General features: G+C 46.7%; 1 protein-coding gene across 2 annotated transcripts in view; it reads right to left on the bottom strand.

Moving 5' to 3' along the window:
* Positions 1-18,207, bottom strand: part of FRMD5 (FERM domain containing 5) — a 120,399-nt gene that overhangs the window by 39,337 nt on the left and 62,855 nt on the right. For both annotated transcript variants that reach the window (XM_063142758.1, XM_063142759.1), the window contains exon 2: positions 1,326-1,430. In XM_063142758.1, the coding sequence (XP_062998828.1) occupies positions 1,326-1,430 (105 nt within the window). The remainder of the gene's footprint in view (positions 1-1,325; positions 1,431-18,207) is intronic.

Below are 18,207 nucleotides of genomic sequence, written 5' to 3'. Positions count from 1 at the left end.
TACAGTTTTTCCTGATGTCCAGCTGGAATCTGGTTTCCTTTAACTTGAGCCCATTATTCCGTGTCCTGCACTCTGGGAGGATCGAGAAGAGATCCTGGCCCTCCTCTGTGTGACAACCTTTTAAGTATTTGAAGAGTGCTATCATGTCTCCCCTCAATCTTCTCTTCCCCAGGCTAAACATGCCCAGTTCTTTCAGTCTCTCCCTATAGGGCTTTGTTTCCAGACCCCTGATCATCCTGGTTGCCCTCCTCTGAACCCCCTCCAGCTTGTCTGCATCCTTCTTGAATTGGGGAGCCCAGAACTGGACGCAATACTCTAGATGAGGCCTAACCAGGGCCAAATAGAGAGGAACCAGTACCTCATGTGATTTGGAAGCTATACTTCTATTAATGCAGCCCAAAATAGCATTGGCCTTTCTTGCAGCCATATCGCACTGTTGGCTCATATTCAGCTTGTGATCTACAACAATTCCAAGATCGTTCTCGTTTGTATTATTGCTGGAGTCTTCTTCTTCTTCTTCTTCTTCTTCTTCTTCTTCTTCTTCTTCTTCTTCTTCTTCTTCTTCTTCTTCTTCTTCTTCTTCTTCTTCTTCTTCTTCTTCTTCTTCTTCTTCTCTATTCCCCCCCACCCCACCCTTGGTGCTCTATCTTTTAGATTGCACTCCAGGAGCCTTTTTGGGCTGGAGAGCAAGATAAAAATGCTTTAAATAAATAAATTTCTTTCCATATGTGCCATTTTTCTGCTCAAAATTGGCCCCATCCACCTGCTGAAGGAAAAGAGACCCATTTCTTTTTCTGCTGTGGGTGTAACAGCATCTGGTGGGCAGGTTAGATGGGGCAATGACCCATGGGGAAGGGGTAAGCATCCTCTCACACCACACTTGAAACCTCCCATGATAAGTTTTCATTGAAAGAATAAGTGGAGTGATGGGCTAGGTGTATGTTCGCCTTTAGGAGTAGGCATGGAAGGGATCCGTGCCATGTTTGCCTGCCATTGCTTCAGCGCATGGCCTGCTAATAACCCTGACCACTGTGGTTAGGAACCCAGTTGGGGTTGTAGAAGTGACTCTCTGAAGTGACTCTCAACAGAACAGGAGACCACCTAAAAGCCCTGTGGGTGAGAGCAGACAGTCCAAGTCCAGCACCCTAAATGCATTTTGCAAGCAAGCAGATCTGCCTATGGCCTGCATTTCTGGATAACATATCCCTTCTGCCAAGCAAGGAGGCATGCAAAGTACTGAAGCGCCAGCTGCCAGTCTGGCTTTGGAGATTGACCAGGCCTCGCCTGTTGGGAGCGTCTGCAGAAGATCTTTCGCTGGGACTCACCCTTTGCTTGTCTGGGTCTACAAAGCGGATCCCAAAGTAGTCTTTCTCCAGGAGGTTTAAGTGATGGCAAAGGAGATCAAACAGGTACTGACCTTTGGCATCTCTCTGCAAAACAATGAAATTGCATTAATCAGGGGATGGGCAAACAACCAGGAGACCATACACCCGTGCCTCTTGTGGCCGGCCCAAACAGGTATTTCCCACGCTAGGTGGGAAGGAGTGCGCGGACGTGAATCCTCGGAGTGAGGCATTTAGAGGACACCCTGCCAAAGAAAGGGGGAGAGCAGGAGGCCCTCTAGAGGACATGAGAGAAGCAGCCGCCTGACTCCAAGCAAGGGCAGGCGGGAGCCAAGCAGCAGCATCCTCAGCTAGCGGACAGCTCCAGCAAGGCAGTCCCAACATCAGTAGCACAGAGAGGGCAGCCGCAGCAGCACCTGGAGGCACAAACCCTCCAAAGGACACCCAACAGCCACAGCCAAGACCAGGACGGTGCCCTCTGGGGGGGTGGGGGCTGCTTCGGGGCCGGTGCATGGACCCACATGGAGGGCAAGAACTAGGGCTGTGCACCACCACCCTGAACCGGTTCGAGTCGATCCGAACCTCCCCCGATCAGCTCCGGATCGAGATTCGGACCCCATTTTGCCCCCTCTTCCCCACTTACTTGCCTCTGCGGCAGACGGTGGAGGCAGGTTAGTGGGGAAGGGGGGACAAAATGGGGGCTGAATAAGCCCTCCTCCCCCTTACCTGGCTCCGCCGTCCTCCACTGCATGGACCGCAGTGGTGACGGGGGGCGGCAGCACCAGGTAAGCCTCCCTCGCCCCTTAATTGGCTCCGCTGCCTTCGCTGCATGGACTGCGGCAGCAGTGCCACCGTTGCCAGGTAAGCCCCCTCCCCCCACTTACCTGCCTCTGTTGCGGTCCGGGCGGCAGCTTCAACTGAGGCCCAGGCCTCAAGCCAGAAACAGGCCGTGGCATGCTTCTGGCCTGAGGCCTGGGCCTCAGTTGAAGCTGCCGCCCGGACCACGATGAAGCCAGGTAAGCCCCCTACCCCCTTACCTGGCTCTGCCGCCAGCAGTGACAGAAGTGGGAGCCAGGTAAGCTCCCCTCCCCCACTTAGCTGAGTCCGGAGTTTCAGAATGGTCCGAATCACTTCGGACTGTTCCAAACCGATCCACACCTTCCCCGCTCCACTCCGGGACCAGGGTTCAGAGGTCCAGATCGGCCCACTCCGCTTCGGATTCGGGGATCCGAAACGGAGTGGAGCACACCCTTCGCTAGAATTCCGAGGGGAAAACTCCACCAGGAATGTGGAAAGTGGTAGTCATATGTTGACCGAGAAGTCACATTATTTGCCTCCCATTAAGGGAGACACCATGGAAGAGAGGACACTTGGGGGCACAGCCTGACCCCTCCAGCACTGGTTAACCTTTGCTTCAGTCTAGATTAGCAAGATGGTTTTCTTCTGCTGAAGAATTATTTATTTATTTATTTATTTATTTATTTATTTTATTATGTTTATATACTGCCCCATAGCCAAAGCTCTCTGGGCGGTTTACAGAAGTTAAAAACAGTGAATGTTAAAAAGTAGTGCACAAAATTTAAAACCATCAAGAGCATAAAAACAATATCCTTTTAAAACAACTATTCTGGGGGCAATTTAAATGGATACCGTTGTTTTTATACTGTTTATGTTTTTGATGGTTTAAAATTTTGTATACTTTTTAATGTTCACTGTTTTTAACTTTTGTAAACCAGAGAGCTTCAGCTATGGGGCATTATATAAATGTAATAAATCAAATGTAATAAATCAAATCAAATTAAAAAACAAACAACTCAGCATATGTTGTTAACTGCCTGGGAGAAAAGTCTTAACCTGACACCGAAAAGATAACAATGTTGGCGCCAGGGAAGCCTCGTCAGGAAGATCATTCCACAGACGGGGGGCCATCACTGAAAAGGCCCTCTCCCTTGTTGCCAATCTTCTGAGCTTCCCTCAGAGTAGGCACTCGGAGGAGGACCTTAGATGTTGAGCGCAGTGTATGGGTAGGTTCATGTCAGGAGAGGCGTTCCGTCAGGTATTGTGGTCCCAAACCTTGGAAGGCTTTATAAGTTAAAACCAGCACCTTGAATTGGGCTCAGAAATATCTGCAAGCGGGCCAGAATCGGTCTTATATGTTCGGACCTTCTGGTTCCAGTTATCAATCTGGCCACTGCATTTTGCACATGCTGCAGCTTCTGAACTGTCTTGAAAGGCTGCCCCACGTAGAGGGCATTGCAGTAATCTAACTTGGAGGTTACCAGAGCATGGACAACTGAAGCCAGGTTATCCCTGTCCAGATAGGGGCATAGCTGGGCCACCAACCGAAGTTGGTAGAAAGCACTCTGTGCCACCGAGGCCACCTGAGCCTCAAGGGACAGAGATGGTTCTAGGAGGACCCCCAAGCTACAAACCTGCTCCTTCAGGGGGAAGTGCAACCCCATCTGGCTGAGACAGGAAGGAGAGCGATGCCGCCACCTCCTGGCCCCTTTGGGGTCCCAGCTGTGCCTGCCCTGCTGTTGCTCATCTTCATGGCTTGTTCCATTCTCTCTCCATTCTCTCCCTCACCCACAGACACCTCCCATCGAGGCAGAGTGCAGCAGAGCAGAGAAAAAGATGGGAGTTTAATTTCAAGCCCTGTTAGTAATATTCACTGTTTGCCAGAGGGAGGAAAAATAAAAAGGCGCAAGATCAGCTAGGGGAGAAGCAGGGTTGTCAGAAAGTGGCGGCGGCGGCGGCGGCAGCTAAGTGCAGCACTTAACTGTACAGAAATGCACAAAGCTGCCCATTAAGAGGGGGACACTGTGGTGCATGGAAGGGTTGAAGTCGGGGGCTTTAAACACAGTCCTGAGCTTTCAGAATTGTCGGGGCGGGCATTCCTTGCACAGACCCTGCAGTAGAGGAAGAGAAAGCCTACAATCCCTGAATGGGTTCTTGGCCTTAATATCTAGCTTTGCTGCCAATTGTTGTGGGGAATTTTAGCTCTGGGTCCATCTTCGGTTCCTCCATTCTGTGTCAAACAGGCATTCAATAGGGAGTATAGCCTTCACCGTTTACTGTCTTCTTCTTTTTAATCAAATCAGTAATTCACAGCTTAATTAAAATGGCAGTCGATTCACAGGGGATTTATGGACATTCAACAACAACAGTTTCTCATCAACAAATAACCCCAAATAAAATCCTTGTTGCAAAGCATATTCCATGCTTTAATTGCTTTCCACGGTGAAAGCACCCAACCACCTTTTCCAGGGCCGAGCCCAGATGAAAATCAGAGCTGGACTCTGCAGTTAATGAACTGATAATTGTATTAATGAATCGATTAAGCCACTTTGTTCTGCTTCTTTTGATTTTGGCCTCTAGCCTGATCCCCCAGCCAGAATTCCCTCGTGCATGTGCATGTGCGGCCTGAACTGGGCCCCACCCCGCCGGGTGCCCCATGCCTTCCTGGCTGCGAAGGTGAGGGGGCTCTGCTTCGCCCGGTGAAATGACGCAGGAACTGGGGGCTCATCCTGCTTCCACAGCCACCCCGTTGGGATTAGCTGCTGCTGCTGCTGCTGCTGCAACTGACAGGGCTCCTTTTGGAAGGCCATTCTGGGGAATTGGGGTGTGCGTGTCAAATGTGCTCTAAGGGATCAAACAGCCCCTGGACAAGGAGATGGGCCACGTGACAGAGGCACTTCCACGGCCTTAGCCGCAACTCATTTTCCAGGGTCTGCTGCTGGTGCTGCACTATGCTAAATGTCACTGCATTTGGAAGCAAAATGGAGCTTCCATTAAAAAACAGCCAGCTCAGCCAGGATTCCAGCTCCCACTGCCATGACAGGCCCTGGACTTCGGCCCCCACGTCCAGCTTGAGTTGCACTGTAAATTTGGTCCTTTTTAACTTCAGAACCTACGCCAAATGGGTCCCAACTGACAAGCATCACCACAGACATGATTGTAAATAAGAATCTATTTATTGTAGAAAACTGCACAATTTATTTTGTTTAATTGTGCAATTTTCTACAATAAATAGATGCTTATTTACAATCATGTCTGTGGTGATGCTTGTCAGTTGGGATTAAATGTTTGTCTGTTTGGATTAGCGCTGGTTACCCACTGGGGTGTTCCAGATCCATTTGGCACAGGTTCTGAGGTTAAAAAGGACCCAATTTACATGCACCATTGAATCCAACTCTGACAAGACATTTATCTTTTGGCGCAGGAAACACCCATGATTTCCCAATAATTCTACATGCAGAGACCAAGACCCTGGGAAGCAGAAATTAGCCATAAATGAAGCATATATATTTTTGGAAAAATCGATCCAAAGTGATGCTGGAATTAATGCAGCTTCCTCTGTGCTGCTTTTGATGCAGAACACTCTGTCTGTCTCTCTCTCTCTCTCTCTGTCTCTCTCAGTCTCTCTTTGTGTGTGTTGAAGGATGGATTTAACTGATATCATTGCACCAGCTTCGTACTGACAAAAAATGCTACTATTAATATCCCAGAAAGCCACTGGAGCTGGAAGATTTCCACTTGAAATGGGCAGCAGCAGCCCATCTTTCTTCTCTCCTCCAACCTGCCACAATCTGTTTCTTAAAGGGATTTGCAGGACAAAGATGTCTCAAGTACACCTGGATGCCTGCAAAATGTTTTCGTTTGCAACTTCAAGACAGAAAGTATCACAGAAGACAAGTCAAACAATATCCTGAAACCCAGAGTGTAGAAAAGCAAATGCTATTTCACAGAGAATTATTTCCTCTTTGATCTCCTGAAGTTGAATTAAACACATTTATTCTTAATTAATCATTAAGAATATGTCCTTAAGGGAATTATCTGCACTATCTATAAAAATCCAAACTTGAAGAAGGAGCTGTCCCTTCCAGACCACCAAATTACAAGGACTTTTTTTTTTGTCTTACAAAATGAGATTTGCATCTGTCTTAAATATTTGTTCTCTTCACTTGGGTCTTAGACCATTTCCACACCCACACCCGAGTTTGCTTCACTATCAGTCTCTTGTTTTAAAAGCCCCTCAGAAAACAGGCTCAGTCTTTCCCTCAATAACCCCTAACCAGGCTTTTCCGCATCAATTGTCAGTCAGCAGCCATCAGGCCGAGCGCTGCTCCTGCTGCGGCTGCCGCTTGAGGACACCTGCAGATGAGGCTCGGGACAATGGCGTGGCCCCCTTTGCTGCACCTGATGCCCAGGAGCCTTGCGCAGGCGCATCGGCACACTGCAGGCCCAGGACGACTGGCTCCCGGCCACGGAGCTCTTCCCAGCCTTGCAATCCTTCCCCAAAGGCTCGTTTGCAATGCTGATGGATGGGGCAAAATGCAGCTGTGTTTTCAGCCATTTGAGACCCTTCTGCAAATGGCCCAGTATGCTGTATGTTTAAAGTATTGTGCAGCAGTTCATTTGCAATCTCTTGTAACTAAGCTTACTCTACATAATATTTGGGGTGGTGTCTTTTCTTTTGTAGTCTGAAATACTTAAAGGCTTACACATTCCTATACCATTTTATTATGGTGCAATAGAAGCAAGCCGTTTTACCTTGTTTATTTATTTCTAAACTGCCCAATAGTAATAATAATAATAATAATAATAATAATAATAATAATAATAATTTATTTCTTACCCGCCTCTCCATTTTTATCTAGGCGGGGAACAACAATAAATGATAAAACACATAAAACTGAATTAAAACATAATATACATTGTTAAAAACATCCTAAAAAACATTCTAAAAACATCTTAGTAAAAGCTCTCTGGGTCATTCACAAAAATTAAAACCACAAGGTGCAGCATAAAATATGAAATGTGGAAACTTAAAACCACAATATAAAGATGCAACTAGAATAAAACCTAGCAGCAATGCAGAGATTTAAAATAGCAAAGCTAAAAGACTAGGATGTTAAAATACCGAGAAAGTAAAAAGTTCTTCACCTGGCGCTGAAAGGGGTACAACGTAGGTGCCAGGCAGACCTCTCTAAGGAGCTCATTCCACAGACAGGGTGCCACAGCAGAAAAGGCCGTCCTCCTGGTAGCCACCCGCCTCACTTTTTTCAGCAGGGGCTCACAGAGAAGGACCCTACCTATGTCACATCTCCCACCATTTGGGAACACCACGGGAGCCACCCTTGATGGCACACTGTATAATAAACATGTCTCCAGAAGAAATGCCAGCACTTGCTATGTGCAAACACACTGCCTGAATGTGAATCAGGGAGGGGTTCCGCTGCATGAAGTCCATTCTGCGAACAACTGGCCCCAAAGAAGCAGATTCTCTATGGCAATAATGTGGAAAGGGAAGTCCACCCATACCCTGCCTTGTTCCTTAACAATCCCAGCCCATCCCTGTGTCTAGCTGACACAGCTTCAAAAATCAGCCTATGGCTTCGTAAGTGAGCGGGCCTGTTCCTCTTGCTGCTATTATTATTATTATTATTATTTATTTATATAGCACCATCAGTGTACATGGTGCTGTACAGAGTAAAACAGTAAATAGCAAGACCCTGTCTTTCGAGAGGCATTCCTTGTGACAACAGTGAGGCTTTTTGCAACTGGATTATGGCAAGACCTGAAACAGCGGGTCTTGTGCACCCATGTAGCACCATCAGCTTCAAATCAATGATTTCCAAGTAGGGTAGCCACAGGTTAATCCTCTATTTGAAGGGCTGTCAGAGAACAATCCTCTGTTTGAAAGCATTCTCTGTTCAGCCCAAGTCCAGTTCATAAGGGAAGCAGGTGAAGGGAAAGCAGGGGACCTTGGGGCTGCCCATCAACAGCGAGCAGCCCCTGGCTAGCAGACTGGGGAGGCACACAGGTCTTCTGGTCACTGCCTCCCCCACAAGGGGGAGATTTAAGTTACTGATCACCAATTTGGATGATTTTGAAAGAGGGTTGGATAAATTCCTGGAGGAGAAGGCTGTCAGCGGCTACTAGTCCTGATGGCAACATGCTACCTTCAGCATCAGAAGAAGTAAACCTGTACACACCACTTGCTGGGGAGGGTGCTGCTGCACTCATGTCCTGCTTGTTGGTCCCTGGTCGACAGCTGGTTGGCCACTGTGTGAACAGAGTGCTGGACTAGATGGACCCTTGGTCTGTTCCGGCACAGCATTTCTTATGTTTTCTAAATTTGCACAGATTGTCGTATGTTAATATTATGCAACTCTGTGTCTTCTTTGTCCTCTTTTTTATTTAGTAATACGTAAATAGCCGCACCCTTTTTCAATGTGTGTGTGTGAGAGAGGGGGGTGTTTAACACCAGCAGTGCATACAGCTTAAAAAGAAGAAAAAAATCCCAAATGAAGCTGTGCTGTTTCTGGAGGCATCACCAAGAACAGTGTTAACATTCTAGAAGTGTGCCATGATTTGCATTATTTCCTCCCGGATACAATGCCATCATTATGATGTCTATGGAACAGCTTCTCTAGAGTTTCCTGCAGGCAAAGCAGGCACTGGGATTTGTCTCGGGCTTTCCATTTCATGCTGGGAAAAAGGGGTTTCTTCGGTCACAGCAGTCTGAAACATTGCCTTGCACCATAATGCGTGACATTAGATAACCAAAGAGAAAACCATGAGCAGAGTGATTCCCAGCAGGCTGCATATTATGGGACAAAAGAAGCAACCTTGCCAGAACTACAAACAAACAACGTGAGGATGGGAGCGATGCCTAATCTTGAAAGTCCTTGCTCAATCTCCTTGACAAGAACTTTGTTCAAGTGAGGTTGTTGATTAACGTTTAGACCCCCAAAGAGAATCTGCAGAGCTTTCCTGTGCAAGGGAGGAGTCCTGTGGAAGTGTTCTTGGATGGATGACAGACACACCGAGTAGAAGGGTCTAGAAGACCATCAGCCCCACTGGTGTGCAACGCTATGCCCTTGCTTCCTTCAGCCAGGAAAGGACTTCAACTCTTGGCCCTTTAAATAATTTCATGACCTCTCAGAGCACCTGTGACTTCAGCAAAGTCTGGAAATGCTTTGGTTTATACTTAATGTCAACCATGCATGTTTGTCTTTGTCTTGTCCTATCTACAGAATTAATCTCTTCCCCATATTTATAAGCAAATCTTTAAAAGCTACAAAAGCAATTACTTATAAAGCATAACAAGGAATGGCTGTGAGAAGTGTTGAGGAAGGAAAACCAAAGGGAAGGATTAACATTAATAGTTCTTAAATATACAGAAGGCAAATGCAGAATATGCCCATTTACTTTGTGGCATCTTACTGCCATGTGTGTATAGCAACTTAGTAAGCTAGTTGTCTTTATTATACTATCTACTCCCAATCAGATATTCAAGGAAAGGAGAGCGGAAAGAAGCACTAAGTTCCTTGAATCTTTAAACACAACTTTAAATGTGATCCTGCTATATTTCAGGCATACACACTTTGAGGCTAATATCTTTTCCTCTGTAATCCTCTCCTGTTAAATGACATTTTAATCTCTCCCTTCAAGGCTCATTATGGGGGTCTTTTTTCCATACGTTTATATAAATCCTTTGGAAGAGAACTTACTTAAGAGAAATGAGCTTCAAGTGCCTCTTGGTTCTTTAAGCTCTGAATTAGAGTCTTTATCGCTTTAAAATTGTATGCATGCCCTGCTTTCCAAGAGTCTCTTTCATCTGCCTCCATCTGTCACACCCTCTGTGGAAGCTCCATCAGCAGTACAGATTTCCATTTCTAACTTTTCTCCTACTCATTTGGGCAAATGTCATCATATCCCGAATACTTGTTGTGTTCTTGCACCCTTCTGTCCTCGCTAACATGGGATGCCCGCATCTGGACAAAGACCTGTATGTGAAGCCCAGTCCAGGCTGACCGCCACCACAGCCCATTCCTTGCATACCACATTCCTGATCTTCTAACTCATGTTATAGGTTCACATATAGATCATGGGCAACTGTGACGCCTTCTTAGCCCCAAATGAAGCAAGTCATGTCGGAGAGGAGCAGAGGGGAGCATCTAACCTAACATGGGTGTTTCACAAAGACCCAGCCCAAATCTCTTCCACTGTCGAGTAAGTCCTTGCTGCATGCTGTCCTTTGGGAGGGGGGAAAAGCCCCACCATTCTGAACCCATCACAAGCTACAATGTCTCATACAAAATAAAACAAACTAGAAATCAGAAGTCACGGCTATTTGCACCCATTCCTCACTAACTAGATTCCCATAATGAGGCCATCTGTTTTCTACTCCCCACATCAAAACATTCCTCAATGCATCAAAATTAAGGATAAGTATGAGACATGCTTGTGTCAGAACAAACCACTTAACACCATTCAAATCTTCATAATGAAGTGAACACGGAGGAATTCTTCAAGATCCCACCCCACCCCAGACATGCACACAGAGACAGACGAGGTCAGCAAATGCAGCTCCAGCTCCAGCTGGCCTCCTGATGAACAAACAAATCTACGGGGACTGTGTCAGCAAAGCGGAGCTGCTGTCATGGTGGGGGGAGAGCGGCACCCAACGCCCCACCATCGTATTGTCTAGGGCTCATTTCCTGGCTAAGGCGGCAGCAGCGCTGTGCTGGAACTTGGCGTACCCCATGCTGCTGTGTCTCCTATTTCAAAGTGTCATGAAATGCTGAAGTAGTGGAAGCTAAGAGAAAATCCAAATTCTCATTTAGATCTTCAGCTCACTTGCTGACGACAGGTCATGGTGATCCCATTATTACAGGAAATTGAGTTATTAATACATGCAGGAGCCTAATAGCACAGGAAAGGAAATCTGGCTCCCCAGTGACATCCCTGAATCAAGAGCTCGCTTTGCTTTCTCTTTTTAAATTCATTCTCTAGAAAAGGGACGGTGCTGTATTGGCTAACCAGGTTAATTAAATTCTGGGGCCGACCAAACACCTTCCACCTTCCAAGAGCCAGATCTCATGTGTTAAATGTTCTCTTTCCATAATATCATGGGGGGGGGGGGGGGCGGGGGGAGCCAAGGCCTTGGCCTTAGAATAGGACATGGCAGCTGATTTGAGCACACTGCCACTACTGAGTAAACGAAGTGCGATTCCAACATACAAGGAGAAACAGCTAGTTGAGGAACTCAAGTGTGCATTATAGGCCTTCCTTCCATGTACTCCTAACTGGATCATTCTGTTAGTATCTGGCTCACCCCTGGGTGGCTTCACATGGTCACTCTGAATTGAAGACTGATACAGTAGGGTCATTACAAGGAATCACATGTTATCCTGAATAGTCATGCACATGCAACATCTCATGCACCCCAGGATGCTGGTCCATTATATTCTGGAAAACGTATGTATCTAGTATCTTTGCTACATAGCACTTTCATATTAGGTCAGTATTACATTATCCCCATATTTTAGATATCCATGGCAGAGGCAAGATTAAAATTGGGGACGTCCTCATTTGTACCTCACCAATTCTTCACCTTTTAAGTTCCCCATTTTTGGATGGAGCTTGGTGGCAGAGCACAGAAGAAATGTCTGCATGGCCTGAGTCTTAACATAAGCCACATGCAACGAGCACAAGCCCTAAATGGAACCCCAATGCATTCATCTCCTTGGGTTATTATGATCAGTTCCCCAGAATTGCCAATATGACTCAACCGGAGATAGAACAAGGCGATGTCAGGATCAAGCCTGGTCTCCCTGGTGTGTATTTCGAATTGAACTCAGAGGCTGAAGAAGACAACCAGCCAAGACAGGAAATGGGGGAGGAAATTCTCCAAGATTCTCCAGGAGTCAAAGAGGAATTTTCCCAGGAGCTTATCAAACAGGAAGCCCAAGCTCAGAGATCACCCTCCCCACCTGTGGGAACTCAGGCCTTTGCTAGACCTGCCTCAAAATCCAGGCATAAGGAGGGGCAAGCCCACGATGCAAGTATCACGGGCTGTCGCTCTAATTCACACGTCAGGCGCAACAAGAGGAAGGAAAGCTCCGTCGCGCCTGACATTTCCTTTTTGGTTTAAAGGGGCCGCTGTGCACGAACTCTGGAGCGGTAAGGGTGAAGGTTTTTTTAAAATATGTATTTGGCCGCTCTCCCCACCCTGCCCCCAATCTCCTCACCCTGCCCCAATGGGCGCAGCACTCGTTCCCGGCTCCTTGCGAGTAACTGCCGAAGCCAGGAGAAGCCACGGAATGGGCCACACACTTGCGGTCTCGGGCTCAGCCCAAGACCGTGAAAAATATTGGGCTACAAGTGGTGCCCGTTATCCCGGGGCAAGGGAGGGTTCATCCCTGCCTGAGCCCGGGATCCCCTGTGCGTCAACTGGACGCACAGGGGCGATCCCGGGTATCAGCCCGGGATAACCCCTCATCTAGCTAAGGCCTCAGTCTTTGTCAGAGGGGGAGATCCCAGAGTCTGCAGCAGGATCAAGCGGGTGTTGAGAGGAAGTGGGAGGCAGGAGGTGGTCTGCTCGGTTAGCCACTTACCAGAGGTTACAACTTGAAGACCTGCCCTGAGGGAGGGATTCAGTTAAAGCCTGTGAAGCACTGCAGAAAACTGTCCATTTAGTTGATAAGCCGCTGCCTTGCTTTGTTAGGCTAATTAAGCTTAGAGGATGGCTCCTAGCATTCACACTGCCTTCAGAAGTGAAGAGATGTCTATTTGCTGAATGAAACTTTGTGGATTGCATGGCAAACCTCTTTATTGGCTTGTAAACATGGCAGCTTACAATACTCAGAAAACACAAGACCCATTGCACACCTCACCACGCCTCATGACACTTGAGAATTACATCTTTATTTTTGTTTGCGCACATACATATATTCCATTTACTGGTAGGAGATCCATCCTCCAGTATAAAGGGAGTTCTAGTTGTTTAAAAAAACACAACAACAACAACAACAACAACAACTTCATCCTTGTGTTAAGTGTGGTTTCCCTCCTGCAGGCAAGTTCTGCTACATCCCGCAGGGAGCAGCCATGATAAAGCCATCGTCTCAAGAGGAGGGACACTGAGCCGCTTTGCACGTGCTGTGTGAAAAGCAAGGGAGGAAGAGAGCGAGGCACAGGAGATGCCTTCCAAAAGGCACAGTGGCTTACATTCACCCTCCAGAATGAGGCAGAAATCCCACTGAGAGGAAGAAATACATCATTTCAGTAAGGAAAAGGCTAGCCACTGAGCTTCAGCTGAAAGCATTTACAGTTAGCGTAACAGGCCTATTTCTTGACTGTGGGCAAAAAATAATACATGAAGTCGTTCAAGTGAAAAAGTTAATCAGTACCCATTGCATCTGTCGTTTGCCCCCACCGTTTCAAGCTGCCTTTCAAAGACAGCACCACAATTCTCATGTCACAAAGGCACACCAGGGGTTTGTTGCCTGACCACCGTCCTGCCACGGCCACACCTCGCCTGAGTGTCTGCTCATTGCTGTTCTGCCTCATAAACTAATGACTCTCCTAATAAAGCACATTTGCTGCAGTGATCAGTGGAGCCAGGCTTTCTGCTTGCTCTCCCAAGTGGGAAGAACAATAAGCTCTAATTAGCATGGCTCTATTTCCCTGCATAATCTCCCAAAACTGCTTCTGTGAGGATTTTGCTCATCTGCATTCTTTCCACATGCATCCTGCCTCAATTAACATGCTTTCACATTTTTAAAGGTTTGTTCTTGGAACTGGAGAAGCAGCAGCGAAGGCCTATCTTCCCCCACCAGGCGTGAGAAGTGATGGGATCGGCTCCTCACCTGCAATACAAACCCTATTTGTAACTTGTTATTTTAGATTCAATTGAGCTTCTAGCATTTCGCTGCAACCCATTATAGGTTACACAGCAGGGCCACGCTGGGTGGGGCTATTTGGGGCCCTCTCCTAGTCAACAGAGGAGGCCAGAAGCAGCTGCTTTCCCTTGCAGATGAGGCCATCTCGATGGACAAAATTAGTGACCTGCACTTTCCCTTTCTCAAGCAGTGCTGCTCCAAGTACAGGCTCAGAAGGAAGCATGTGAGCACAACAGCAAATTCTCCTTTCACTCCAACCTCAGTTTGCCTCAGATAAGGCAGATAACAAAACCTTGGCAAGGACCCATCCACACTGACACTCCGCCCCTGCGCTCTTGCCACCTGTAGGTGTGGCTCCTCCTTCCCGCTGCCTGGCTGACCTGCTCCGATAGCCTCATGATCCCAGCCATACAAGTTTGGAATGGCCCCTTCCGCAGCCATGGATCCTGCTTTTCCAAAGTCAAAGAAGTCATTTTAATTGCTGATCCTGCAGCTGACAAGGAGGAATCCTGTGTGTGTTTTAACTTTGATGTCATGAGCAAACTATACTTCATTTAACTACAGAGGCTTTGCCCAAAGGCTATGGGCTTTTGAATGATTTTTGTAAGTGAAAATCCTTTCGAGCCACTGAGGAACCTTGGAGCCTTTCAAGGGACACACAGATACATCCGGCTTTTCAGTCTTGCTTCCCCTTGCAAATAATTGCAACTCCGAGCTACACTCTGAGTACTTTGCAGCAGAGATTTAAACAACTCTTGAGTGACTCCAGAGGAATGAGCTGCAACTACACTATGAAGGTGACTCCTTTTAAAAAGCTGGCCCTGGAGGACTTCAGGAACTTGACTAGGACTGGAAAACTAACATTCCTCATTCCTTTGCAGTCTCATTATTTTCAGGAAGCCACCGCGTTCTCTCTCACGAGTCCTCAGAAGCCCTCTTCCTACTTCTCTCGGCTTCTGGTCTCACAGGCAGCTCCACACTGTGGCCAGACTTTGAAGCTGCTCTTCACCTTTTGTAGGGTGACCATATGACAGGAAAAACCCAGATTTGTTAGGATTTTTTGGGTAACAAACCCAGGAAGGGGGGAAATTATGAAATTTGAAGAAAAATCCAGATTTTTCCCATCTTCCCCAGTCAAAGGGCAGCTCTACTTTAATGGGCATTAACAAAAATGCTTATAACCCCAGTCAGAGGGCAGCTGTTAAAGATACAGGATCCCTGTCCTCCTTTTCATAGGGTCACCCTAGCTTTACATCAGCACTAGTCTTCTGCATTGGCAACCCACATTGGGAACAAGTGCTCCATTTCCCAGGCTTTTCTTTGACCATACATATCCCATTCACACATAGCCATTTTCTCTTAATGTTCTACCATGTTTGTGGAACCTGGTGATGCTTCCTGAAGTTGCTTTTTGTGTATAATCAGACTACAGATAATTAGCAAGGAGTGTGGCACCCTCTGCTGGTGGATGTGCATTTCAATCCAATGAAAAAGAGCAACCTAAGGAAAGGCAGAACTTGAACCCAGGAATGAATCAGGCCAGTCGTCCGTCTGTCCCAGCATACTCTCTGACATAGACTGGATCCACCTTCCATCTACCTCCTCTTCCTCCTCTTAGCAGATACCTGTCTATTGCAACAGCTCCTGTCTCAGCCCCACCATCTAATACGGGACCTCAGACATTAGGTCTGCCTGCACTTCATCTCTAATGCTTTGGATCACAGGGTTTGCGTGTGCACACAAGTTTTGCTTTGCCTGACCTGAAAATTCCCAGTAGACAAAAATACACTCATATTACACACTCTTGACCTTTTGGATGACAGCTATCCAGGCAGAATGAACTTCCTTGAGAAAATCTGATTTCAGAACAGTTATGTGGCTTGACATATTCACAAGAAGCAGAAGCCGGGCACGGACAGGGCTTGCAGGAAGCAAACAAACAGTGGTTCCTGGGTAAATTCAGAGTGGGGGGATGGGGGCAGGGAGAGAGAAATAAAATGAAATAAGGAGGGTAAAGCTCTGTATCCACAAAGAACTAATGCACACTCCAGAAAAGCGCGACTTTCAAGCAACACATAGCAGAGGGGAAGAGTCTTCTACATGGGGAACTCACGCGACATAACAAAGATCATTGTTGTGAACTGTCTAGAAAGCTTCGGGTATTGAGCATTATGTAAATAAATATATCTGTGCAAACTTAACACTTATGTTCATTTTTTTCCTGAAAGGTGAAATGATGTCTCACTTGTTCAACTTATTTCAATAAGTGTCCCACTCGGGGATTTAGTCAAAGTCAACTATCTTTTTGTGGAAATCAAAGCTCATACAGGGAGCAAATTTCCCATCAGAATTGTTGATCTTCCAGAGAAATCCCTGAAGTGAATATTTAACTTCTCTCTTTCTCTCTCCAAATCTGATTTCATGTTTAGAAAACAGATCTGTTTAAATAAGAGCTATTTTTAAACAGCAGGAAGAAGATTCAGAGAACGTAATCTTAATATTTCCTGAAATATACAACTAAAGGGTATCCAAAGGCTGTTACGGGGTGTGTGTGTGTATGTGTAAGGAAAAGTGAGGGGGAAGAGGGGATGGAATGGAGTATCCTAGCAGAAGGGCTGGCTAGCTGGCTGAAGCCCTGAACTATACCACACAGCAACATTTTGTTGCAGGTCCTGCTTGTCATAACTAATAGCTATTAATAGTACTCTCTCCTTCTAACTCCCATTTAAAGTTATCTAACCCAGATGTTACCATCAGCACATCCTGTGGAAGCAAATCCCATTCATCAATTGTGGCCACTGGCTGGTGAGCAGAAGGACTTCCTTTTGCCTGTCCTGCATATGCCACCACTTAGTTCAACTGGATAATCCTGAACTGTGGGACAGGGAGGACGACTTCTATCCATCTTCTCCACACCATGGATATTTTTCTAAGCATATGATCATGTCCCTCACTTAGGCCCTTTCTACACCATACGGGTGTAGAGGGAGGGGGGGCGATCCCAGACTTACCTTCTTCCAGGATTCTTAAGGTCATTTGGAGAGCTCCTCCCATTCATGCCATGTTCTCCTGAGGTGCACTCTCTGGTGGGTTGGAACAGGGCATTTAGCATGGTGGTGGTGTCCACTCTGCGGAAGACTTCCCCCCCCCCCGAGACCAGACATGCACAGCAATGCTTCTGCTTAGGTGCACATTGAACACCTACCTGCTCAGGCAAGCCTTCCCTATGCCACTTAGTCTATGTTATGCTTATGGATACGGTACATTTTATGCATTTGGGTTGAGTTGGGTTAAATCATAAAATACAAAAGCATACCACCAATTGAGTTGGGTTCTGGTTCTGCCAAGCCACTTAGTCATCTTGATAGCCAAAAGAACATGACTGATGACTTGGACCTGGCAGAACCAGAACCCAACTCAATTGGTGGTATGCTTTTGTATTTTATGATTTATGTACAATGCTTTGAAATCTGTAGTTGTAAGCCATTCATAAATACTCATAAATAAATAAAGTCCTGGAAACCTTCTCTGCCCCAGGAGGGAGCAGGTGGTGGTGATGGGGGGGGGGGGCAGCTAGCAAGACGCCACCTCTTTGCCTCCGGCAACAAAATGGCTGTCCGTGCCTGCCATTATGAGTGGCCTGGTTCAGACAACACGCTAAACCATGCTGCTTAACCACAAAATGTTTAATGGAATGCATTAAGGTCAGTGCATTCTGTTATTTATTTGTTTATTAAATGTATATACCGCCCCATAGCCAAAGCGCTCTGGGGGGTTAACCATTTTGTTTAGTGTCTTGTCTGAACCACGCCACTGTGAAGGAAGCAACGGCTACCACAGATAAAATATTTTGAAGGGAAGTCTTTGCAGTGAGCAGTTCTGCGGGGTGGGGGATGGACCACAGGAGTTCTAGCCATACAACACTGCCTCCCCCAACCTGGTGAACTGCATGCATTGGACTACAGCTCCCATAATCATTGTCCATTGGTCGTCATGGCTGGGGATGATGGGAGTTGAGCCCCAAAACATCTGGAGGCACCCGACTGGGGAAGGCTTATGGGATAAATTCAGCAACGCTTTTTTAGAGGTGTGTAGCAAAGTATCCAGCCTAGGCTCATACTATTAAAGACCATTCACTGCATCACTGTCTATCTCCAGAACAATCCAGT

Source organism: Elgaria multicarinata, chromosome 16, assembly GCF_023053635.1.
Source record: "Elgaria multicarinata webbii isolate HBS135686 ecotype San Diego chromosome 16, rElgMul1.1.pri, whole genome shotgun sequence".
Classification (NCBI taxonomy): Eukaryota; Metazoa; Chordata; class Lepidosauria; order Squamata; family Anguidae; genus Elgaria; species Elgaria multicarinata.
The sequence above is the reverse complement of the archived record's forward strand: the minus strand, read 5'-3'. Positions and strand labels throughout refer to the sequence as shown.